Source organism: Entelurus aequoreus, linkage group LG07, assembly GCF_033978785.1.
Source record: "Entelurus aequoreus isolate RoL-2023_Sb linkage group LG07, RoL_Eaeq_v1.1, whole genome shotgun sequence".
Taxonomy (NCBI): Eukaryota; Metazoa; Chordata; class Actinopteri; order Syngnathiformes; family Syngnathidae; genus Entelurus; species Entelurus aequoreus.
In genome coordinates, this window is record NC_084737.1 from 28,004,312 (window position 1) to 28,030,475 (window position 26,164).

The window sequence follows — 26,164 nt, forward strand, 5'->3', positions numbered from 1 at the left end:
AAAATAGCTTTTAAAAATGAGAAATTTATAAAATTATCAAAACTCATCATGTTATATTTTTGGGTAATATAGCAGTGATGAGGGCAGCACGGTGGTACAGGGGTTAGTGCGCCTGCCTCACAATACGAAGGTCCTGGGTTCGATCCTGCGCTCGGGATCTTTCTGTGTGGAGTTTGCATGTTCTCCCCGTGACTGCGTGGGTTCCCTCCGGGTACTCCGGCTTCCTCCCACCTCCAAAGACATGCACCTGGGGATAGGTTGATTGGCAACACTAAATTGGCCCTAGTGTGTAATTGTGAGTGTGAATGTTGTCTGTCTATCTGTGTTGGCCCTGCGATGAGGTGGCGACTTGTCCAGGGTGTACGCCGCCTTCCGCCCGAATGCAGCTTAAGATACTCTTAAATATATCTGAGCTTCATTTCTATAGTGCTGTCTCTAGCGAAGATACTGATAATACCAATAAAAAACAGTCTCTGAAACGTGAGGAGTGTACCCAATGTGTTCTGGATAAATATATAAAAATGAAATAGAATGTTTTCAAAATAGTAACACCACAATAATATTAAATATTAGAAATACAAAGGTAACAATGCAGCCTGTTCACCAAGCTTGTGTGTGATAGCAAGATTAAATATTTTTAACACATATAGAGTTTGACAAAACATTTTAACATTGCAAAGAAGTGGGCCAAATAAATAACTTTTTTTGAGATTTAGAAAACTGTGACTTTGCTGCCACCTGCAGGACTCAGGCCTTAAACCCTGCAAGGGGGTTGAACTCTTTCTTGTGCTCTAACGTGGGTTTTTGTGTTAGCTTGCAGTGACACAGTGATGCTCACATTGACAGGAAAAACAAAAAGGTTACTTTATTCGTGTAGTGCCTACATTTTATTAATGATTTCCTACAACAGAATATGTTAGGCCAGTGGCTCTCAAACTTTTTTCCCCCATTACCACCTCAGAAAACATTTGGCTCTCCAACATTAAAATATAGTAGCATAGCAGGCCTACGTACTCATAAAAAACAAGGCAGAGGTTTCATTTAACAAGTATATTTAATATTGTTGACCACTGTAACATTACACACAGTTTGAACAGTAACACTGAGGAGGTTGTCTGAGACACCACTTATCTACCACACACAACACTGTCCTTTCAACCATTCCTAAAAGACTCTGCGATTTAGCCTCCAACAAATAACAGGAGTTAGAAACATTCCGGTCACCTTCTGTGACCAGAATGCCATTTGTGTCATTTCTTTACAAATGAATGTGTCATGTCTGTGATCATGTTTTGTTTGGCCATATGCTGTTTTGGTTTTTGGACTCTTTTTAGTTCCTGTTTGGTCACCATAGCAACCCATTAGTTCGACCTGCTTCACGTTTTCCCTCACGCACCTGTTGTTAATCATGTCTGTGTTATTTAAGCTTGTCATTTTCTGTTGGTCGGCCTGGCGACATTAACTCTGTTAACTCTGTTACCCTGGTCATTCATGCTTGTATTACATGCCATAGATTTCATGCTTTTTGACGTCACAGTAAGTGTTATTTATTTCATGTTCATAGTTTTTTGCCCAAGTGCTAGTGTTGTTTTCTTAGCCAAGTTTGTACTTCCGCCTTGTGCGCGTCTTTTGTTTCTTTTGTTGGTGTAAAAATAAATCATGTCTTTACCTTCACGCCTTGTCCACTCCAACGATTCTTGCATCTCGGGAAAACGAACAATCCACAGGCCACGTCCTGACAGAATGGAATGCTAACGTGGGGGATTCCGACTATTATTGGCTGGTAGTAGTCGATCCACAGCAATCGTTCTGCCACACAATTACCCCAATGCTAACAAGGGGAAAATACACTTCAACGACTGTCTTTGGCTTTGACATTCAAGATTTCTTTTGTTTTCATCTGAGCAGTTGTTTTTCTCACTACAATAGGGTGAAACCATCCTTAACCAAGCACACCCTCCTGGTTTTGGAGTAAAAATATTTGGGGTTCTGGCACAAGCCGATAGACTAGATCTGACCAATTTAAGTCTATGAGCATGAACTGATAAAGCCTACTGATGTATTGGCACCAGCCGCTAGACTAGAACTAACTTACCTAAGCCTAAGTCTAGATCTGACTAATCAAAGTCTTTGAGCACCAACTGATGAAGCCTACTCGGATGAAAGGCGAAACGTGTTCTAAGACAAACCAAACAGTCCAGTTGTGATCAATTGAACGCCCTGGGATAATACTGTGTTTGAATATTTAATTAAGTGATTCTTTGGCGTACACCACTAGATTGAGCCCGCCAGCCACTACAGTTTGAGAATCCCTATGATAGGCGATTGATCTAATACAGGGGTGTCAAACGTAAGGACGGCGGGCCTCATCATCAGGCCCAAAAAAAAGGTTTTATCCGCCCGGCGAGATGTGCTATGTGCCGTGTTAAAGTATAGGCAACACTTCCGTGTATGGACACAAAGTGATAGTGATAGTAATGATACAAAATGTGGCTTGTCACGATCATGATATTATTGTCAAAGATGTTGTTGCAAATGTAACCTGTGACATTTATACACAAACAAATGCTTTTGATAATCTGTACATTTTGTGTTGTCCTTATGACTGGGGACACATTTTTTGTGTGCACATAAATATGCTGAAAATAATATGTATCCCTTTTTAACTTCATGTGTGATGAATGAAATTCCAAATTCACAAGTTTTGTTGTAGATGAAGCTACATATGTCAGAATAAACCACATGATGTTAGTACATCAGTTGAGGTACATGAGTAAATTACATTAATAACATCATAATTTGAGTTTGATATTATTACTCATTTCCTCTTCTGACAGATTAAATATTAACACCAATGGGAGCATTTTAAAACTCTGCCAGACTATTTTCCACCTATTTGACTGATGAACATTATTACATCATTTATTCAGAAAGTATAAATAACAACAAATGAAGATAGAATAATATTAACTGCAACATGTAAGTGAAAAAAACAACATTATGATTTGTACATTTTCAGAATGTGCTTGGTCTATTTTTAAACAAAGAAAAACATTTGAAGTTTTCTTTATTTTTAAGTTATCGTGCCGTGATTTTGCCAGTCAGGCCCATTTGGGGATAGATTTTCCTCCATGTGGCCCCTAAGTTTAAACGAGTTTGACACCCCTGATCTAATACATTCATTTCACGTCCTACCACTGCTTTACAATTTGCTTTTTTATTTTAGTTGTGGTTCCAGAGGTCCCGTCGGAGCTCGGTGAGAACGTTACCGGAGAGGTCAGAGATGAGGGGGAGTGGTATGGAGGCAGAGCTGCGTGAGGAAGGCCTAAGGACTGCAGGTGCTCCTCACAGGGTTCGGCTTGGCTCTGAAAGAGGTCCTCCCCGTTTATCCATCAACCGACACAGGAAGCTCTCAACAGCATCAAGTCCATCCTCGTACAAGGTGTGGACGGCAGGAGAGGAGGAGGAGGAGGAGGTGGACCACTATGGTTACGTCCTTCCTGGGTCACCTGGCACTCCTCTAAGAGGTAAAAAAAAAATTAAAAAGGATACGGCATGTGCATTATTTGTTTAATGTTCCATTTTCTTATGTTAGGGCTCCCAGTTTGCAAAGTCAACCATTCTGTGCAGAGAACCTTAAGGTTAACAAAGATGAATCTGCCACTTTTGGTGAAAACTACACCCATGGAGTATGAGGTGATGAGCCATACTCACTCAACAAGGGATGTCTCCTCACTGAATGATGCCCCGTTGGTGGCTCATAGAACCTCACCGTTGCCCTCTCCAATTGTCAAGACTCTTTTACCTGTAGAGGATATGTCCAATGAAGACCTCACCTGTCAGCGGGTAAATGAGGACTGTGGTGGCAAAATACACTCCACTGAGAAACATCACCTAGAGCAGATCCAGGCTTTGGAAGACTGCGTGCAGCTCCCACAGGTAAAAGTCAGGTATGAATACATGGATATCAGACGCTCTGACTCCAAAGAGGAAGAGGAGCTGGCACAGGAGAGACATGAAACATCTGCAGCAGAGCCAGAAGACACCACTGAGGAAGAAGAACACCAATTAGGAGATGAAGACACAAATAAACAACAAACACTTGAGGGGAATAAACGTTTGCACGTGCCAGATGTGGTCAAAGATGAGGGAGAGGAGGACTATGAGGAGATGTCCACATTTGAAGGGATACCCAATGGGTGGGAGCAGGCAGACTACCAGAATCTCCCCGTAAAGGGGGAGGTGGGCATGGGCAGCAGCAGGTGTGCAGGGATCGGGGGATACATCAAGGTGTGTGCTGGCTTAGGCGAGCCCGGCAGCAGCTCATCGTTTGACAACCCCGACTACTGGCACAGCAGAATGTTCCTGAAGCCAGATGCTGTACGTACCTAATCATGTGGACTGGGACATGCGCCTGCTGTAACTGTAATCACGGCGCTCTCTGAGTGGGGATATTGTGGAACATTTTTTTAAAGCATCAAGTGAAGGGAAAGTTTCATTTAACAGTGTTATGATGCATTCAATGAGACGATGAGCTGGAGCACACAATAAGTATGAGGCACGAGTCATACCAGAGACTATAAAAATGGGACCCATTACCTCCCTGCTTGGCACTCAGCATCAAGGGTTGGAATTGGGGGTTAAATCACCAAAAATTATTACCGGGCGCGGCACCGCTGCTGCCCACTGCTCCCCTCACCTCTCAGGGGGTGAACAAGTGGATGGGTCAAATGCAGAGGACAAATTTCGCCACACATAGTGTGTGTGTGACAATCTCTGGTACTTTAACTTTAAATTTATGTATATCTGCATTTTGTACATTTCCTTTTAGCATGAATAACTGAACTATTTTGTGAGTATATGTCATCTTTGTTTTACCAATGTATCTATATCAAACAAATGTTTACATTATCTTGACATGTGCTTTTCAGTAAAAAAAAAGTGATTAAATCCAAATGTATGTGTGAATTATTCAATAATGATTGATTATAACAGAGATAATTACCTCAAGGAGAGATTAGTTTTGCACTTTTGGGAAAATCTAAATCATGCTTAAGTGCTACTATGTACTCCTTAATCAAATTGGTAATGAAAAACAGCTATTAATGATATTGATTGCCCCCCCCCCAAATTCTACCCTAAACCCAAAGGTTGTTGCCCCTTACACAAACTTTGTGTATGTTTCTGTGCACTAAAAACTAATTATTGCATTGATTTGGTTGAAATCAGCTTTTTAAAACTATAAGTAACATGTGTCAAACTCAAGGCCCGGGGTCCATATCAGGCCCACCACATCATTTTATGTGGCCCGCAAAAGCCTGAAATTAATGAACGTCTATTCTTACTAAATGTATCTGTTTTTAAAATTTTGACAGAAAAAACTATTTGTACTGCATGCATGTATGTATTTTAAACATGATGTAATATTGCAACAAATATTATATTATCATACAGAACATGCTACATTTTTTGTCAAAATCAAAATAAGTACTCGAAGTATCTGCATGACTCATGATTTAAAGCAAGTTATCCATCAAATTGTACAGTGTAAAAAATATTTTTACGGTTAAAAAAAAAAACAGAAAAAAAACCTGTAAAAAACTAAATTTTACTGGAAAAAAACGGTGGTATTATTTTTCCATTTGCAGTAAGACACTATAAAAACAACTGTAGAGTTTACAGTATAAACAGTAGTACCGTTTCCATTTCCATTTATATATTGTAAAAAACAGGGTTGCACGGTGGTACAGGGGTTAGTGTGTGTGCCTCACAATAAGAATGTCCTGGATTCAATCCCCTGGCTCGGGGTCTTTCTGTGTGGGGTTTGCATGTTCTCCCTGTGACTGCTTGGGTTCCCTCCGGGTACTACGGCTTCCTCCCACCTCCAAAGGGGATAGGTTGATTGGCAACACTAAATTGGCCCTAGTGTGTGAAAGTGTGAATGTTGTCTGTGTTGGCCCTGCGATGAGGTGGCGACTGGTCCAGGGTGTACTCAGCCTTCTGCCCGAATGCAGATGGGATATCAATCTGCAAAATTACACAGTTACACAGTTCTAAAAATTTTTTAATTCTAACTAAATTAATGATTTACCACTTTAGTCATAATTTTTGCGCTTTAGAAACTTCTCTATGACTTGAGCACCAGACTTCTTCTGTTTTTGTGTCATTACTGCCACAAGTGGTGGAAAATGTGTATTACAGCTGAGTATTGCTGCGACCCAAACGGACCATCGTCTACCTCTTGTCCCTCTTGAGGTCGCGGGGCTGGAGACACCCTAGACCAGTGGTCCCCAACCTTTTTGTAACTGCGGACCGGTCAACGCTTGAAAATTTGTCCCACGGACCACTAAGTGGTAAGTGGTATTTTTTTTATTTTTTTTATTTTTTGTCATAAAAAAATACAATCATGTGTGCTTACGGACTGTATCCCTGCAGACTGTATTGATCGATATTGATATATAATTAGACTTAGACTTAGACAAACTTTAATGATCCACAAGGGAAATTGTTCAACACAGTAGCTCAGTTACAATGATGGAAAGTGCAAGGATGGAAAGGACAATGCAGGTATAAATAGACTAAATATAGTAATATAAAATCTAACATACATATAAGAATATATACATAATATGTGTACAGTATATTATATATACTGATATATATTATGTCCATAACATATATACAATATGTAACAATTACCATGTACAATATTACAGTATATGTGACAGCAGCAGCATAAAATAGAGAGTAGATCCAGCAGATCCAGTAATGTAGGAACCAGAAATATTAATAACAGAAAGAAACAACCCTTTTGTGCGAATGAGTGTGAATGAGTGTAAATGGGGGAGGGAGGTTTTTTGGGTTGGTGCACTAATTGTAAGTGTATCTTGTGTTTTTTATGTTGATTTAATTATTTAAAAAATTAAAAATTGTTAATTTCTTGTGCGGCCTGGTTCCAATCTATCCACAGACCGGTACCGGGCCGCGGCCCGGTGGTTGGGGACCACTGCCCTAGACAGCTAAGGAAACAGATACTTTTGGCGGCCCTCCAGGAGGCCCTAGCGGCCTAACAATGGTTAAGAAATACTGGTCTAAAGCGAAATAATTTGAATAAGCATGGAACAATAGCTCCCACCATAACAATGAATCTATGTATATCAGGCCTGGGCAATTATTTTGACTCGGGGGCCACATTTAGAGAAAAAAATGTGTCTGGGGGCCAGTATATCTATTTTTAGGGACACTAATACAAAACCTCAGAATAACGTCTGCTAAAAACGTTATGACAGACCGCCTTAAAAACGTAATGGAATTTATATTTTTCTATGAACGATAAAACACTAAATATTAACAAAATATGAACGTCACACCCCCTTTCGATCGACATGTTTTACAATCAAGTGAAACGCAACAAAAATGCAACAAACAGTGAAATATGAACGCGAAGTGTACAAAATAAACCCATCTACAATCTGATATATCTGATATATCACTAATCTTTAGAACTTTGTTGTGAAAATCTCCAGTCCGCGTCTGTGGAAACACTTCCCGTCCACACTGCTTGGTGCCTCGTCTGAGCTGCTGTGACGTAGATTACCATAGTAACTAATTAGATGACCATAGTAACTAATTAGATTACCATCCATCCATCTTCTTCCGCTTATCCGAGGTCGGGTCGCGGGGGCAGCAGCCTAAGCAAGGAAGCCCAGCCTTCCCTCTCCCCAGCCACTTGGTCCAGCTCCTCCCGGGGGATCCCGAGGCGTTCCCAGGCCAGCCGGGAGAGATAGTCTTCCCAACGTGTCCTGGGTCTTCCCCGTGGCCTCCTACCGGTCGGATGTGCCCGAAACACCTCCCGAGGGAGGCGTTCGGGTGGCACCCTGACCAGATGCCCGAACCACCTCATCTGGCTCCTCTCGATGTGGAGGATCAGCGGCTTTACTTTGAGCTCCTCCCGGATGACAGAGCTTCTCACCCTATCTCTAAGGGAGAGCCCCGCCACCCGGCGGACGAAACTCATTTCGGCTGCTTGTACCCGTGATCTTGTCCTTTCGGTCATAACCCAGAGCTCATGACCATTGGTGAGGATGGGAACGTAGATCGACCGGTAAATTGAGAGCTTTGCCTTCGGGCTCAGCTCCTTCTTTACCACAACGGATCGATACAGCGTCCGCATTACTGAAGACGCCGCACCGATCCGCCTGTCGATCTCACGATCCACTCTTCCCCCACTCATGAACAAGACTCTGAGGTACTTGAAGTCCTCCATTTGGGGCAGGGTCTCCTCCCCAACCCGGAGATGGCACTCCCCCCTTTTCCGGGCGAGAACCATGGACTCGGACTTGGAGGTGCTGATTCCCATCCCAGTCGCTTCACACTCGGCTGCGAACCGATCCAGTGAGAGTAGTATAGTATATATATATATATATATATATATATATATATATATATATATATATATATATATATATATATATATATATATATATATATATATATATACACTACCGTTCAAAAGTTTGGGGTCACCCAAACAATTTTGTGGAATAGCCTTCATTTCTAAGAACAAGAATAGACTGTCGAGTTTCAGATGAAAGTTCTCTTTTTCTGGCCATTTTGAGCGTTTAATTGACCCCACAAATGTGATGCTCCAGAAACTCAATCTGCTCAAAGGAAGGTCAGTTTTGTAGCTTCTGTAACGAGCTAAAATGTTTTCAGATGTGTGAACATGATTGCACAAGGGTTTTCTAATCATCAATTAGCCTTCTGAGCCAATGAGCAAACACATTGTACCATTAGAACACTGGAAAGATAGTTGCTGGAAATAGGCCTCTATAGATCTATGTAGATATTGCACCAAAAACCAGACATTTGCAGCTAGAATAGTCATTTACCACATTAGCAATGTATAGAGTGTATTTCTTTAAAGTTAAGACTAGTTTAAAGTTATCTTCATTGAAAATAAGGACATTTCAATGTGACCCCAAACTTTTGAACGGTAGTGTATATATATAGTATAGTAACTAATTAGATTACCATAGTAACTGGTATATCATCCAAAAGCGCAGATTCCAACCATTGAAATACTTTGTATAGTTCAAGACTTACGGTCATTAGAAAACATGACTGCACATCATAATGGCAGCTACACTTTCCATCTTGAAGGCCTACTGAAATAAAATGTTCTTATTTAAACGGGGATAGCAGGTCCATTCTATGTGTCATACTTGATCATTTTGCGATATTGCCATATTTTTGCTGAACGGATTTAGTAGAGAACATCGACGATAAAGTTTTGGTCGCTGATAAAAAAGCCTTGCCTGTACCGGAAGTAGCGTGACGTCACAGGTTGAAGGGCTCCTCACATTTGCACATTGTTTACACCAGCAGCGAGAGCCATTCGGACCGAGAAAGCGACGATTACCCCATTAATTAGAGCCAGGATGAAAGATTCGTGGATGAGGAACGTGAGAGTGAAGGATTAGAGTGCAGTGCAGGACGTATCTTTTTTCGCTCTGACCGTAACTTAGGTACAAGGGCTCATTGGATTCCACACTCTCTCCTTTTTCTATTGTGGATCACAGATTTGTATTTTAAACCACCTCGGATACTATATCCTCTTGAAAATGAGAGTCGAGAACGCGAAATGGACATTCACTGTGACTTTTATCTCCACGACAATACATCGGCGAAGCACTTTAGCTACGGAGCTAACGTGATAGCATCGTGCTTAACTGCATATATAAACAGAAGAAATAAGCCCCTGACTGGAAGGATAGACCGAAGATCAACAATACTACTATTACTATTAAACCCTGGACCTGTAACCACACGGTTAATGCTGTACCGCCTGGCGAAGCCTAGCAATGCTGTTGCTAACGACGCCATTAAAGCTAGCTTAGCTATGGGACCTCGACAGAGCTATGCTAAAAACATTAGCTCTCCACCTATGCCAGCCCTCATCTGCTCATCACGACCCGTGCTCACCTGCGTTCCAGCGATCCACGGCGCGACAAAGGACTTCACCACGATGATCGGTGCGGTCGGCGGCCCGGAGACGGAGGAAGTCAAGGTGAGGACAGCGACGCGGCAGCGGACGGGGGACGGCGTTGTAGCTTTCGACGACACCCCGGCCGCCATCAGAGTCGGCAAGAAACATACATTTCCCCAAAGTTACGTACGTGACATGCACATAGCGCCACGCACGTACAGGCAAGCGATCAAATGTTTGGAAGCCAAAGCTGTACTCACGGTAGCGCGTCTGCTATCCAACTCAAAGTCCTCCTGGTTGTGTTGCTGTAGGCAGCCGCTAATACACCGATCCCACCTACAGCTTTCTTCTTTGCAGTCTCCATTGTTAATTGAACAAATTGCATAAGATTCACCAACACAGATGTCCAGAACACTGTGGAATTATGTGGTGAAAACAGACGACTTAAGCTGGCGACCGTGCTATTCCAAAATGTCTCCTTCAACCCTTGACGTCACGCGCAAACGTCATCATACCCAGACCTTTTCAGCCGGAAGTTTCCCGGGAAATTTAAAATTGCACTTTATAAGTTAACCCAGCCGTATTGGCATGCGTTGCAATGTTAAGATTTCATCATTGATATATAAACTATCAGACTGCGTGGTCGGTAGTAGTGGGTTTCAGTAGGCCTTTAAAGATCTAAAAAAAATATTTGGGATAGTCTGGCGGGCCAGATTGAAAAGCTTAACGGGCCGCATGTGGCCCCCGGGCCTTAATTTGCCCAGGTCTGATGTAGATGGTGGATGTTTTACAATCTGTACACACGAGCAAATAACCTACAAAGACGAAAACGTGAACTATCTTAACTTGACTGTGCATCTTTGTCAATAGGCGGGGCCTCGTGGTTGTAGGCTAGCTGCTGAAGCCCTGGCGGGCGACGACAGAGAGCGGCGTGGTTCATCCTGACGCTCACTGTCACCGGCTAGGATTGGAGAAAGTTATTCGGATATACTGCCAACATGTCTGGTGATGAAGAAACCGAGGAGCAGACCGTCGCCGACGACTTGGTGGTAACCAAGTACAAGATGGGAGCCGAGATAGCTAACCGTAAGTAGTTGTAGAGTTAAATGTCAGCATCCTGCTCATGTTAGCTAGCCTAGCAGCTGCTGTGCCATGTGCCACAGCGCAGACAAACGCCTTCATTTTCACTAAGTTATCTTCCCGTCAAAACCAAGCATTATTTGGACAAAGCTACACCATTAAGAAGCGGTTTCTGTAAAATCCCACCAGTTGTTTATCGTCACGTTATTGCCACATTAGCACTAGCTAGCTAGGCAGCTAAGTGGCTGAGTAATGGCAAGCGTCTTTTAGCTCCAAGTGCTAACAGATACTGGCAAGTAAAATGTTTACGCTAAGGCCTGGGACCTTGATTAAAATATACATTAGAACGAAGGCGTAGGATCAGCTAATATTATAGCGTCGAATCTTGCGCTTAAGCTGTTGTCTTACCTTACTTTTTTCGTGAATGGTTCACATTTAATGTCAAACTAGGTCATATTACACAAATAACATTACAATATCATATAGCTTTGTTTATTATATGTGAAATTTAAATGAATGGCATGTATTCTCTAAATAGGTTAATTGCTTGTTGTAAGTCAACATTGGCTATTGTGATATTGCTACTAGAAATTGTTGGCCCCTCATTTAACTTAAGGATGTTCACATGCATTTTTAAGCACAATCTAGTGAATGATAGAACAGTGTAAATGTTCTACCTAGTGTGGAACTCAATTTGATCAAGTCTCTGGGTTTTTTTTCAACAATTTTTGATATTTCATGTGCTTTGTTTATTTATGAGACTCACCCCCCCACCACATCCCACCTCCCCGGATTGTAAATACCGTATTTTTCGGAGTATAAGTCGCACCGGCCGAAAATGCATAATAAAGAAGGGAAAAAACATATATAAGTCGCACTGGAGTATAATTCGCATTTTGAGGGGAAATTTATTTGATAAAACCCAACACCAAGAATAGACATTTGAAAGGCAATTTAAATTAAATAAAGAATAGTGAACAACAGGCTGAATAAGTGTACGTTATATGACGCATAAATAACCAACTGAGAACGTGCCTGGTATGTTAACGTAACATATTATGGTAAGAGTCATTCAAATAACTATAACATATAGAACATGCTATATGTTTACCAAACAATCTGTCACTCCTAATCGCTAAATCCCATGAAATCTTATACGTCTAGTCTCTTACGGGAATGAGCTAAATAATATTATTTGATATTTTACGGTAATGTGTTAATAATTTCACACATAAGTCGCTCCAGAGTATAAGTCGCACCCCCGGCCAAACTATGAAAAAAACTACGACTTATAGTCCGAAAAATACGGTAATCAAATGTATATACTTGTTCTTATGCTTTCTGAGCTCACTATGTTCACTGCTCACTGTACATATCCTACGAAGTCAGACCTAAACTGTTTCAATGTCCATTTCTCAGATGATATAATTGTTGATGACTGATATCAACCAAACCTAACCCCCCCGCATCCCACCCCCCGGATTGTAAATAATGTAAATAATTCAATGTATATACTCTGATTATTAACTTCTGTGATGACTGTATTATGCTGATAGTATATATTTGTACCATGAATTGATTAACGTTGACCCCGACTTAAACAAGTTGAAAAACGTATTCGGGTGTTACCATTTAGTGGTCAATTGTACGGAATATGTACTGTACTGTGCAATCTACTAATAAAAGTTTCAATCAATCAAAAACAATGTAACAAACTAAATCAGGCTTGACCAAAGTCCGGTTCAGGGGAAATTTGTGCTCAAAGCCTATTCTTAATATTTACAGAATATCAGAATTGAACATTTATTAACTACATTTTGAGATATAGGCTGTTTTCCTTTAACCATATTTACCTGCACAGCATTTTTTGACCTACAGATTCGGAATGATATCTTAGGTTTTACTCTGAAGTTATTTAGATCACTGTTATCATTTGTACACTTTTCTAATGGTTTCATTTATAAGACTTGGTAAAAATGTATTTGATTTCATTGTTTTGTTTACCAGTACGAGGACAAGTAAAATGTCTTTATAAAGTCAGCAAAGAAAGCAACAATGCAAGAGAGATCCTAATTCTTTCCACCAGCGATTCAAAAGGACAAGTTCAACTATTAGCTAGTATTTTGTATATTTCAGGTGAGTAATCCATTTAGTTGTTAAATATTTTTTCCCCATCTTGCAGATGTCCTAAAGATGGTGGTTGCGGCTGCCACGGCTGGTGTCTCTGTGGTCAGCCTGTGTGAAAAGGGAGATGCGTTCATCCTGACAGAAACTGGGAAAATCTTCAAGAGGGAAAAAGACATGAAGAAAGGTATGTGTCGATGTATGTTCGTATATTCAGGTGGTATCACACGTTTCCCTAAGATACTGTATTATCTCTCCTTTTCAGGTATCGCCTTTCCGACTTGCGTGTCGGTTAATAATTGCGTGTGCCACCACTCCCCACTCAAGAGCGACCCTGATGTCATTCTTAAAGACGACGACTTGGTCAAAGTGTAAGCTGCTGAAACAGCTGATATTTATTATTTTAGAAATGTTGACATTCATTTTTAGTAGGGATGTAACGATTGATCGATAGATTGATTTCAGGTTTTCCTCTTAATTTAACTAAATATGGCGCACTGCCACGGCAAAATCATGGCCGCCACAACTTAAAAATATGTTGGTTTTTTTATGTGAAAACTAATTAAATTTAATATAACAAGCAGTAGAAAATGGATGCATGGATAATGCATTACAGCCTACAGAATAAGTCAAAAGTCTGACACTCGCTATTTTTAACTTGTATTTAGAATCTCATGATAACAGCCGGCGTAATTCCAACAGGTTTTACCTCCGGTGCAGACACTTTTGTCTCTGTGCTTCCCCAGACACACACCAACACTTCTTGATTTTCCGTCAATACGCTTCCAGAAAAAATACTTTGATCACCAAACACAGCGCTGCTGAAAGCGGATGTTGTGATATAAACAAGACGCACACGATTGGAGTGTGGTCATCATGTCTGCGATTTGAATGTTACTGAAATATATCCCAGATATACCCGCAGACAGCGATCTACAAAATGTGCAAATATTAAGTGGACTTTTAAGGAGAATGTCCAAATGGAGCAGCAGCACGAAGCAAGTGTGACATCAGGCTTGCTGCAGCTGGCGTTTCGTCAGGGATATCAAGGGACAGAAGTAGTTTCTAAACACAAGTACATTCTATAATAACACCAGAAAAATATGCTAGATTTCTTGCTAGTCAGTTTTAATAAAGAAAAAGTCACTGAAAGTCTCTACACACTAAAAAAAATCTCAACAGAGTACATTGTACAATAAGCAGCAACAATTGAAAATAGAGCAAAACAATGTAACATAAAAATATATGTTAATATTAATTAACACATCCATCTATCCATCCATCCATTTTCTTCCGCTTATTTAAATGTATGTACTGTATACATTTTTTGAGCCATTTTAATGGAAAAATCATATCATTATAGCAAATTAAACAAAGATGTCGTGGTGACCACGCCCCCACTGCCTCAGGTATCTTGGCAATCTAGGGGAAACCCTGGATTTATATTCCTAAAATTCAAGAATATTGATATGTGCTGGGCTATTTAGCTTTGTAGAAGATAAATATCAATCTCACAGTACAAACTACTGCTCTGAAAATGTGGAAAATCTGTCTTTGAAGTTAAGGCCATTTTATCTGCCCAGTGACCCATCCTCCCCCGCTAAGGAGGAGGCTGCACTGAAGTACATGGCTTGATTAATGAGCATTAAAATACATATCTGGGTGCCGCTGTAATTATCTTGGGTGATTTGAACCACAGTAATCTATGGTAATTCCCTTTACAAGAAATGATAGGAATATGCAGTGTCCTGCATCCTGTATTTTTTTCACAGTCACACTGGTTGAATTTTTAGCTAAAAAGTTACTGAATCTGTTTCAACTCATTGAATAATTTCGTATCGTATCGTTCTACCTTCTAAATAAACTATTGTCCCTGAATGGTATCGGCAACCTCAAATCACGAATCGAATCGAATTGTTAAAACAAATCGTTGCAGCCCTAATTTTTAGTAATTGTTTGTTTTTCTCCTGTGTGTGTTCAGGGATCTGGGTGTGCATGTTGATGGCTTTATCTCCAACGTGGCTCACAGCTTTGTAGTTGGCGTTACCAAGGTAAAACAGCAAGGAACTGACTTAAAAGCAGTATTTTTTTACAGCCAGTTTGTCTTCTGTGTATGTAATGTTTTTATGTCTTTGCAGGATAAACCACTGACAGGCCGCAAGGCTGACGTCATCACAGCAGCTCATCTGTGCGCCGAGGCTGCTCTGCGTCTTGTCAAGCCAGGAAACCAGGTGACGTTCTCCCACGATCAAATCTGATATAGTCATAATTTTGCAGTTTCCACCTCATCTAATCATTCTTTTTCTCCTTTTCAGAACACACAGGTCACAGAGGCGTGGAACAAGATTGCAAAGTCATTCAACTGCTCACCAATCGAAGGTGGGTGTCTGCAAATTGCATGTCTAAAAGCGTGCATGAGACAATTTTAATTTGATATGTATGTTTTCAGGCCTGCTATCCCATCAGCTCAAACAGCACGTCATAGATGGAGAGAAAACTATTATCCAGAATCCAACGGACCAGCAAAAGTGAGTTCAGTGAAGCCATTAATTTCCATTAAGCAGTTTACCGTAGTCAGAGTGCACTTCAGCGTCCCCACGTTAGTTTGGCTTGCATTTGGACAGGGTGTGCAGGTTGTATGGTGATACCTGTGTCAGCAATGTAACTGGCATCACGGGAACATCACATCACATCAGTACAACACATAAAAATTACACAATGACTTCAACAAAAATGACACAGTAAGCAAAGGAGCACAATGAAGCTTTGTTTGGGAAAATGCTTAGTGCATTCTTACTAGTGCCGTGAATGTCATATGCAAATATTTTCAAAATATTTACTTCATTTATTTGCTCAAAACTTAACCGTTTGATCTCAAGTTTCGTCAGGGTGATGAAACGGTTTATGAAAAAAATCCTGAACTGTTGGGTTGGCCTGACACAGTTAGTGTGTGTGTTGTTCGGCTCATATGTTTTTTCTATGTGTTACTAATAAAGGTGGAGGAAATTATTCTAAATCGATGTACAAAATTCCAAATATTGCTTATATTGTGGAACCTCATTAGTTCTTAATATAGTAAAACACATTTCCCCATAAACAGCAATGTTAACATGAATAATAGGTTCTCGCCTTGACAAAAGTCCCTATTCAGTGCTGTACGGTGCAACAAATTTACTCGCAAACGCGCCTAAAAATGGACCTTGCAACTTTTAAAAAATTAAATAAATAAAAATAAAAATGTTGTACATGTGTGAAAAGGGATTTCAACCCTTTTATCGCGTTTTGTGCTAAAGTAAATCCATCCAAATTTGATAAAACTACAGTAAAAATTTTCCCCCGTCTGTACAGTATGTTTGAAATAAATTTAAACCTTAACCAAATTATTAATCATTAGCGCTGAGAGCTTTGTGTATCCCCCCGCCCCTCTCCTATAATAATGTTTACTTATAAAAATACCACTGTTAAAGGTCAATTATTTTTATGTTGCTGCTGGCGTTTAAACAGGTCCTCTTAAACCTGGGCACTTTATTTCACATTTTGTTCTTTTGTGTTTTTGTTAGCTAAATCATTTAGCATATCTACCGTATTTTTCGCACTATAAGGCACACCGGATTATAAGGCGCACCTTCAATGAATGGCATATTTCAATACTTTGTTCATATATTAGGCGCACCGGATTATAAGGCGCACCTATGCATCCATTAGATGGAGCTGCGCTAAAGGGAATGTCAACAAAACAGTCAGACAGGTCAGTCAAACTTTATTAATAGATTACACACCAGCGTTCTGACAACTCTGTTCACTCCCAAAATGAATAAACGGGTGATTTACTCGTGTTACGTAAATCGAACGTTAGTGCTATCTAAGGCTGCAGCTAACGATTATTTTTCTATCGATTAATCTATAGATTATTTTTTCGATTAATCGGTTAATCTATAGATTATTTTTTTCGATTCATCTATAGATTATTTTTCCTTTTACCGATTATTTTTTATTTTATTTTATTTAAAATGAAGATGAAAAAATAAAAGTAGGCCAGTTTTTTCAAAAGGCATGGCTTTTATTTACAAAAAAAAAAAGTAGGGCCACTCAGTCAACATTGACAACAACATGACAAAATATTCTGTAACAATGTAAACATTTAAAACTTTTAACATTTAACAAAATTAAAAGTAGCTTATTTGCTTTTTAATGTGCAAATATAAAAGTAAACATCCAGTGCAAATCTTAATATTCTGCAATAGTACAAGCATTTCAAAAGTAAAAGTATTGCTTATTTTGCTTTAAAATGTGCAAAAATAAAGATAAACATCCAATACAAAAAAGTGCCAATCTAAATATTCTGGAGCACTGTAAACATTAAGTATTGCTTTTAAAATGTGCAAAATAAACATCCAGTCCAACACAGTACACAATAACCAATTCTACTTATTCCAGTGAGTGACTAACAGTTGTAATGAAGAAAGGTTAGCATGTCTACTTGCTTTGCTTTTTTTCTTGTTTACAATATTCCCAGCAGCTGAAAATAGGCGCTCAGAAGGGGTCGATGTGGCTGGAACTGAGAGGTAATTAGCCTTTACCTCAAACCAGGACTGCGAGCGAGCTGAGCTGCAGTTTAAGTTTCTAGAAGGTCAACGGGCTCATAGTGATGTTACTAGTAGTTGACTGGGAGGTATTTATTATCATTTGGGGAGAGTCCGCTGCCTGATGCTCACCTGCTAAACACCTATCTGCTCGACGCTGAAGCGCTGACTACATGCGCTATGAATACGCACTGCTGATTGGCTGATAATGCTTCGTGTGTACCAATCAGATGGTTGTGTGGGTGGGACAATGCTGCGTGTGTACCAATCAGATGGTTGTGTGGGTGGGACAATGCTGCGTGCTGAGACATTGTGTGTACCAATCAGATGGTTGTGTGGGTGGGACAATGCTGCGTGTGTACCAATCAGATGGTTGTGTGGGTGGGACAATGCTGCGTGCTGAGACAGAGGCAGAGGAGCAAAGCAACTTGTTAAGACTTTAGCAGCTAAAGTTAGCTTTAGCTTAAAAACTCGTTCGGTACACCCCCGTACCGAACCGAAAGCCCCGTACCGAAACGGTTCCATACAAAACACATACCGTTACACCCCTGGCAGATACAAATGACACATTCATGTTTTTGTGTAATGATGACAACGTATGCTAACGCGGACGATTGACTAGTTGATGGTTGATGGTTTTCTTTTCAAATGTTCGTTCATAGCCGTTGTGCTGCTATGATAGGCCATTTCCGCTCGACACAGTGTGCATACAACAACATTATTAGGCTGTGTATTGAAATACTCCCACACTTTTGATTACTTTTGGCGTGCGTTTTTCCCCTTGCTCGCACAGTCTGCTTTGCGCTCCGCCATGACGGTAGTGTGACGTAAATATGCGACGCGTCGACGCACAAAAACGGCGTCGACGTATTTACGTAACCGATGACGTCGACTACGTCGACGCGTCGTTTCAGCCTTAGTGCTATCACAATATAGTAACACTCGAAATAGTGCAGAGCAATAACAATATATCAATCAATCAATCATCAATCAATGTTTATTTATATAGCCCTAAATCACAAGTGTCTCAAAGGGCTGCCATCATCAGTATCAATAACTCAACGTTGCTCAAACGTTAGTGTCACACAACACAACACACAAATAAACATGTAAAGCTCACTTTATGAAGTTATTCCTCATCCACGAATCGCTCGAATTCTTCTTCTTCAGTGTCCGAATTAAACAGTTGGGCGAATACGGCATCCAACATCCGTCTCGTCGAAGTCATCATTAATCGAGTCAGTTTCGCTGCTGTTGTCCAACAGTTCAGTGACAATTCCTGCCTTCCTGAAAGCTCGGACCACAGTTGAGACTGAATCAGCCCTGGCATTTACAAGCCACTGGCGGATAGTGGCGTATGTCGTCCGGCGCTGTCTCCGTCTTGGTGAACGTGTGTTCGCCTTTTGTCATCCACTGTTCCCACGCAGTTAGCAGTCTGGCTTCGAATGCCCTGTTGACACCAATATCTAGAGGTTGGAGTTCTTTTGTCAATCCATCCGGAATGACTGCGAATATTGAATTAAGCGCTTAAGCGTGTCTCTTAATGTGATGTTATGAGCTAGCGAATATAACAACTACACTACCCAGCATGCAACCGGAGTGACGAGCATCCGCGGTAGCCCTGAGAAGCATTGTTGTATGTCGTCATGCCGGCAGTTAGAATGTGGTTATGAGCACGCTGTGAGTAAACGTTGAGAACTCAGCCAACACGCCTCGTCTGCATTATTTATAATTTGACAGACAACACACTTAATAGGAGCCATTTTGGGGTCTTTACATAAACACACAAATGGAAATGAAACGTCATATATCCCAGCATGCACCGCACGCTTCTTTTTCTACGGGGGCAGCTGCTTCAAAAAGATGGCGGCTGTTTACCGTAGTTGCGAGACCTAAACTTTATGAAAATGAAGTTTGTTGTAGGCTCAATATTTGTCCATATATAAGGCGCACCGAATTATAAGGCGCACTGTCAGCTTTTGACAAAATTGGAGGTTTTTAGGTGCGCTTCATAGTGCGGAAAATACGGTAAATGTTTTTTTTAAAAAGATTGGAGATTATATTGGACTTTTCTTATATTATTTTCAAGGCTTTTTCTTTTTTTCTTATCTTACAACACTTCTTAGGTTGGGATCCTATTATGCAAAACCTAATCGTCTTACTTGTTGATACCTGTTTTTGTATATTTGGGATCCCCATCAATCCTGAAAATTGAAAAACAAGGCATGGTGAAAATATCTAGTTACGTCCACAAATATTTCCATTTATGGGTTAGTTTATGGGCCAAACTGTATCGGGATATGGGTTTTGGTCCATATCGCACAGCCCTAAACTTGTGTTAGCGACAATGGGAGAGGGAGGTTTTTTTGGGTTGGTGCACTAATTGTAAGTGTATCATGTGTTTTTTATGTTCAATTACCGTAATAAAAAAAAAATAATAATACAAAAATATTTTTTTAATATATTTTTTTCTTGTGCGGCCCGGTACCAATTGATCCACGGACCGGTAACGGGCCGCGACCTGGTGGTTGGGGACTACTGCACTAGTAGATTACTTTGTGTTTTCTTGTAGGAAGGACCATGAGAAGGCTGAGTTTGAGGTGCATGAAGTGTATGCAGTGGATGTACTTGTCAGCACTGGAGAGGGCAAGGTTAGTCAATCTTTTTACATACATTTCCAATAGTCCCTTTTTAAAGTACCAGAATGTTTAAAAAAAAAATTGCTATATTTTAAATTCAGGCAAAGGACGGCGGTCTAAGGACCACGGTATACAAACGAGACCCCAACAAGGTGTACGGATTAAAGATGAAGACCTCCCGGATGTTCTTCAGTGAGATGGAGAGACGCTTTGATAAAATGGCATTCACTCTGAGGTAACACTTGTTGATGATGTGTTTTTTTCCAAGCCGACCTGCTTCTCAAGACAGATACCGATAACAAAGTGGCAGATATTTTTTAAATGTAACTGTAGTTTGTGTACACCTGGGGGTAAGACAAGGATTTGACAAACTAAACCTGTAGATTTTTCCTGACAAACCACAGTACCTTCAACAAGGGTTTGTCATTGAGCTCCATCATTTCCATGATGAAAACACAGATCTCCTTAGACCTCATCTTTTTTCACCTTTCAAATGTTGCGGCGATAGGAGCAAGCTCCGGGCCTTTTTTTGCGGTTGGCGTTGAGGCAGCTTCTTTAGCAAGGTGTCCTTGTAGGCTTTTAAATAACCTTTATAGTGATAATTGTGTTTCAGGTGGCTGATATGGTTTGATGTGTTAAACCGTAATGTTTCCCTCTTCGCAGAGTGTTTGCAGATCATTTAGGGCAAAAAGTCGTTCTCTGATACGGTGAAGAAGTCCTACACAGTTGACGCCATGTTTGTTTGCGATGAGCTCTGGGAAAGTTTACATTAGACTTACTTACAGCATGGCAAGAAGAGAAAAGAAGCGCTTGATTTCCTCACCTTAACACACCTAGAGCAAACTACAGATGATCTGGCCTCAGTGACATCATAATATTTTTACATTGGCCAATAATTATCTGTCTGATATTTATCCTGCACCCTGACATTTAAATATGCCATTGTTTTTACTACAGACAAAACGCCAGAGTTGACCACAATTCATTACATGACGATGGTCGACTTTTGATTTGTTCTAAGGAATAACTAAATAAAATAATAACCCAGACAGTCGAATCGTGTGCGGAGGAACGGAGGATTAAACATGGAGCTGACTTTGTTGCGTAATCTTCATTCTTCTTCTTTGCTAATACTGTCAACTTTTTGATAAATTATCCATATTGTGCCGGGGACAGAGATGAATGGACTAGACTGACCACGCGGCATACTTGCATGAGACCAAACCGATTGCAACATTCCTGACCTGCAGGGATGTGACAGCCTGTGTCCAAAACAGTTAAAAGCAAGTGGTTGTCTGAAAGGGGAACTGCACTTTTTTTATTTTGCCTATTGTTCACAATACTTATGAGAGACAAGAAGACAAAAGTTTATTTTATTCCTTTTTATTTTAACTTGTAAAAATCAGCTCGTTGTAGGTGGCTAGCAATGCAACTAAAGGTACAGTGTTTCCCATAAACTGCCAAGATACCTGTGGCGGTGGGGGCGTGGCTATGGGCGTGGTCACATGACATCATCGAGTAATTTGCATAATTTACTACAATGATATGATTTTCTCTAAAAAGGCTCAAAAAATGTATACTTACTAATTAATAATAACAGTTTTGTTTTAAACGTCCATCCATCCATCCATCCATTTTACAATATAATTACAACACTTTATGTACATAATTATATACAGATTTGAACAATAAGTTATTCACTGAAATATATTTATTAATTGTGGTTAAGTAAATCTGAACAGCTGATATGGGCATCTACATCAACTATATGATTTGCCTGAGAAGCTGGACAGGACAAAAAAAAAAGTTTAAAAAAAAAAAAAAAAGTTTGTGTCGGCCTTAATTCTTTCGTGGTGGGCCGCCACAAATAAATTAATGTGTGGGAAACACTGACCTTACTAGGTCAACGTATATCTCCATATACGGTAAAGGTTTACCTGAAAAACTTTGCACAAGTCTAATTTTTATCCAGTTGTAGTCAAAAAGTGTTTTTTTTTTCCTGTCCTCTTATTGTGGGGCAGACTGGCTCGTACATGCACACGCATGCTAAAATCCTCTACTGTTGCCCTTTCTCATAAAAAGTAGTGTATAGTTCTAACTTCTATCTTTTTGTAGAGTCAATATAGAAGCGCTAAAACCTACAAAATGGTTGACAGAATGGTGATGTAGTCAAATGGGGTTTGGCCTGAAAAGAGCTTTGGCTTGTAAATTGCCCTCAAAGCAGCGCACTCCAAAGAGTCGGTCATAAAACGGTTTGAAAATGGTCTGTAAAACTAAATCTTTGCAAACATTTTACCAGATCACCAACATTAAATGTTATGTATACCACAAGGAAGTATTTTAATTATAGGAAAACAAATCCTAGTGTGAACCCCTTTTAAGTATGAATACGATTTATTCTACTCCTAACGAGCGGAAGCTGCCATGCAAGGCGCTAACCACGACCCATCAGAAAAAAGTTTGAGGTTCAGTGTCTTGACAAGGACACCTCGACATGAGCTCAAACTAGTAACCCTCCGGTTACAAGATGGCAACTCTACCCGCTCAGCCATGCCGCCTCACACATTTAAAATAAAATAAAAAAGCACATTAAATAAAATAAAAAACACCAGATAATTTAGATGTTCGCTATCAGGAAATAGGCTTATGTCTCGCATGCATCACTCGCGCCAACATTTGCATTTCTAGATTTTTGTACAGCCTTTAATACGCTTGACTTTGACCTGAGGGTTTTTTGTACTCAGGCACCCCTGATGTCCTCTATTTAGCTGAATTTCGTTGTTTTTCTACCCAAAGTGGTATTTTTAGATTTCCCTATAAAACCTCTTAACTCGGCCACGCTCTGGCGCACCGCGGTTAGCTGGCTGCTTAGAGCTAACCACGGCAGCAGGCTGAGTACACCCGAGAGTACAGCCTACACTAACTGACTTGTTCACGCTTTCCAGCGCACTGTGGCTAGCTGGATAGAGTCAAGTAGGCCGAGTGCAGCCTGTGCTAACTGGCTGAGGTCAACAGCTAACTGGGGGCTAACAGCGAGGCATAAGCGTCACAATGAAGCAGCAGCAGTGAGTGAGTAGAAGAAGACTACTCACTCAACCCTGAAAAAAAAATGTAAATTGCAAAAATCTGACTTTTGTCAACGACTGGACAACAAAGTATGAATGAGTGCTCGAATCATTATTTCCTGGTGGACCTTTTAAGCGACGGACTCGTTGATTCAGATAAGCAGCAACAATGGTAGAAATCCCAGCGTGTAAGCTAATCATGAAACTTGGTCAAACATTTTTAAGTAGATATTGTGCATAAAAATATTGAGTTTGTTTTGTATTTAAATTGCTGACTTCATGATTTATTTTGTATTTGTTGTTATTTGTCTGAGAGTAGCAACACTGGCCTATCAAAGCCCATTTAATACATGTAACTCTAAATTTGACCAGTAGAGGGCGATAACGCTCCATCTTAGGTTTAAATCGTGTGATATATATTGTGTGCAGTGTTTGGTGTGTGAATGTTGTGTAATTTTTACATGTGTAAATATTTTTAGTTTATTGTGTGAATGTATTAACACTAAACCTTCTATTTTATTTATGTAAAATATTCAATGGACATTAATTATGGAAAATACACAAGACGTTATACTTTTGTAATGCTTATTTTATGTTTATATTTTCATCCTTACAAACCTAGCAAAATAATTCAAAAGGAACATCATGAAGCGTGTGCAGCTTTTAACTAGTAGCAAGGGCAGAATAATGAATTTATTGACCGTGCAGTGTGAAAGCCGATGTGTTTACTTTGCAATTAAGTAAACACAGTTTCAAAGAAATATAACTTGCGGAGGCACTTTCCAACGAAACATCCACATTTCGCTGCCCGGCGCCTTAGCCCTTGGGCTCTTGAAACTGTGGCCCTCTTTATCATGTAGTTATATGGGCCTGACATAAACCATGGATGTCGTACATTCTTTGAATGGTAAAGATATTTTGTCAACGAAAACAATGAACTATTGATGATGTGGTACGGTCATGAAAAAGAGGTGTGGCTTTCAGTTAATAGCATCTAATAGAAGTCATTTCTAAGTTTTTTTTCTTGCATTTTTACAGAATTTCTATGTAGGAAATGCCTTCCAAAACATTTTAAAAATGATAAAATATTTTCCAACTTCAAAGGGCATGGCAAAAAGGGCCCCCTTGAACCTCTGCTGATATTTTTCAATTCCTCTTCTTTTTTTCCCCCCTCACTGAGTAGTTTCCATATTGCACATTTGGTCCCTCTGATTCTTCTCCACTTCATTTTTGCCTCAGAGCATTTGAGGATGAGGTCAAGGCCAGGCTGGGTGTGGTGGAGTGTGCAAAGCATGATTTGATACAGCCTTTCAATGTTCTGCAGGAGAAAGAGGGTAAGCAGCCATCTTGCTTTTTTCAGTCTTGATAAATCATTTTCTCCCTGCTAACTGAGCACAACCCTCTTTGTGCTCAGGTGAGTTTGTAGCCCAGTTCAAGTTCACTGTACTGCTCATGGCCAACGGACCACTGCGAATTACAAACAGTCTCCATGAACCTGAGTTCTATAAGTCGGAGCTCGAAGTGGAAGACCCAGATTTAAAGGTAAGACGTGTTTGAAGAATGGGACATCTCATCCTTTGCTTGTGAAGATGATGCCTGACTAACGGGTTGCCATTTGGGACTGAGTCAGCATTTTCAAAGCCATTAAGTGTTGATGTACTGTGTCCTCATGAGGTTATGGAATTCATTTTCTTTCTTTTTTTGTCTATTTAGGCTTTGCTTCAAAGCTCAGCCAGCCGCAAGACACAAAAGAAAAAGAAAAAGAAGGTGAGTAATAAAGTAGCTTGATACAGGTCATTGGTGCTCCTCGTTTGGATTATAATACATTTCCCTCCTTTCATTAAGGCCTCAAAGACTGTGGAGAGTGCAACAGGACAGGCTATGGAGACTGAAGCTGCAGAATAAATTGCCACATACAGCAATTTGTGATGCACTCCAAGAACAGACGTCAGAAACGCTTCTGTCCCAGCTGTCTGAGGCACTCGGTGCACGGCTGCTCCCAACACTTCCAAAATCTAACATGTCAGTCTGGGATGAAGCTGCTACTAAATGATTTCACTGCATCTAAAAAAAACTCTTGACACATCTCAAGTAAATATTGTTGTTCTTGAAGCAGCTTTTGTCTCTACAACAGTGAATACAACTCATCGGGAGTTTTTTTTTTATGTGTGTATTAATACGGTAAATTCACACGGGTATTATTACCATTTGACCCTGAACCTTCATCCCACAGTAAATGCATTGAAACAATATTGTCAAATAATGGTCAGAACTGTCAGTGTTATTGTGTGGCGCTCACAGATGGCTTCCTTCACCTGATGCCAAGGCAACTATGGTACTTCAGCTTCTTGTGTGCACTGATACGTCCATGTAACTACTTTCACACAAGGTACAGGTTTGACACAGTAAGCAAAATACAGATCTTTGTTTGGTTTATATACTAGTACTTTGTACTGTGTATACTGCTAGGCATTATAGATACTGACAATATGACAAGATATACTGGATGAGAAATTCACAGATGAGCTGTGGAAGCAACAACCTTGCATGGGTTGTGTGCATTTAGCCTTGTTTCTCCACCAGGTCTGATAGTATGTGTTTACATAAGTCCTCAAATGGATCATTTTGTAAAACAAACCATAGTTTCAGAGACTATTTTTGGAATAATTAAAAAGCTGCCTGACA

The 26,164-nt window shown here is 40.2% G+C and overlaps 2 protein-coding genes and 1 long non-coding RNA gene across 4 annotated transcripts in view; 2 read left to right on the top strand and 1 right to left on the bottom strand.

Annotated features, from left to right (window-relative positions):
* LOC133653624 (receptor tyrosine-protein kinase erbB-3-like) overlaps window positions 1-4,918 on the top strand; it is a 46,406-nt gene extending 41,488 nt beyond the window's left edge. For both annotated transcript variants that reach the window (XM_062053116.1, XM_062053115.1), the window contains exons 27-28: window positions 3,227-3,527; window positions 3,596-4,918. In XM_062053116.1, coding sequence (XP_061909100.1) covers window positions 3,227-3,527; window positions 3,596-4,392 — 1,098 coding nt within the window. In that variant the 3' untranslated portion in view covers window positions 4,393-4,918. The remainder of the gene's footprint in view (window positions 1-3,226; window positions 3,528-3,595) is intronic.
* LOC133653626 (uncharacterized) lies at window positions 1,079-11,328 on the bottom strand. The gene is made up of 4 exons (XR_009826755.1): window positions 10,835-11,328; window positions 3,895-4,048; window positions 3,715-3,805; window positions 1,079-3,520 (listed from the first exon to the last, which is right to left on the bottom strand). It is a non-coding gene; the product is annotated as an uncharacterized LOC133653626 (long non-coding RNA).
* On the top strand, window positions 10,782-26,164 carry LOC133653625 (proliferation-associated protein 2G4-like). Its single transcript, XM_062053117.1, has 13 exons — window positions 10,782-11,074; window positions 13,251-13,379; window positions 13,458-13,563; window positions 15,174-15,243; window positions 15,331-15,423; window positions 15,508-15,571; window positions 15,642-15,720; window positions 20,348-20,426; window positions 20,516-20,649; window positions 24,719-24,813; window positions 24,894-25,021; window positions 25,193-25,246; window positions 25,325-26,164. Exons 1-13 carry the CDS (start codon window positions 10,987-10,989, stop codon window positions 25,382-25,384), a joined length of 1,179 nt encoding a protein of 392 aa, XP_061909101.1. The 5' UTR covers window positions 10,782-10,986; the 3' UTR covers window positions 25,385-26,164.

What these genes read in the sequence shown, in the direction of transcription:
- LOC133653625 (XM_062053117.1), top strand. Translation starts at nt 10,987, where the DNA reads ATGTCTGGTGATGAAGAAACCGAGGAGCAGACCGTCGCCGACGACTTG. An exon ending in TTGTCAAGCCAGGAAACCAG is followed by an intron (nt 15,424 to 15,507) that starts GTGACGTTCTCC and finishes TCTCCTTTTCAG; the next exon opens with AACACACAGGTCACAGAGGC. An exon ending in AATCCAACGGACCAGCAAAA is followed by an intron (nt 15,721 to 20,347) that starts GTGAGTTCAGTG and finishes GTTTTCTTGTAG; the next exon opens with GAAGGACCATGAGAAGGCTG.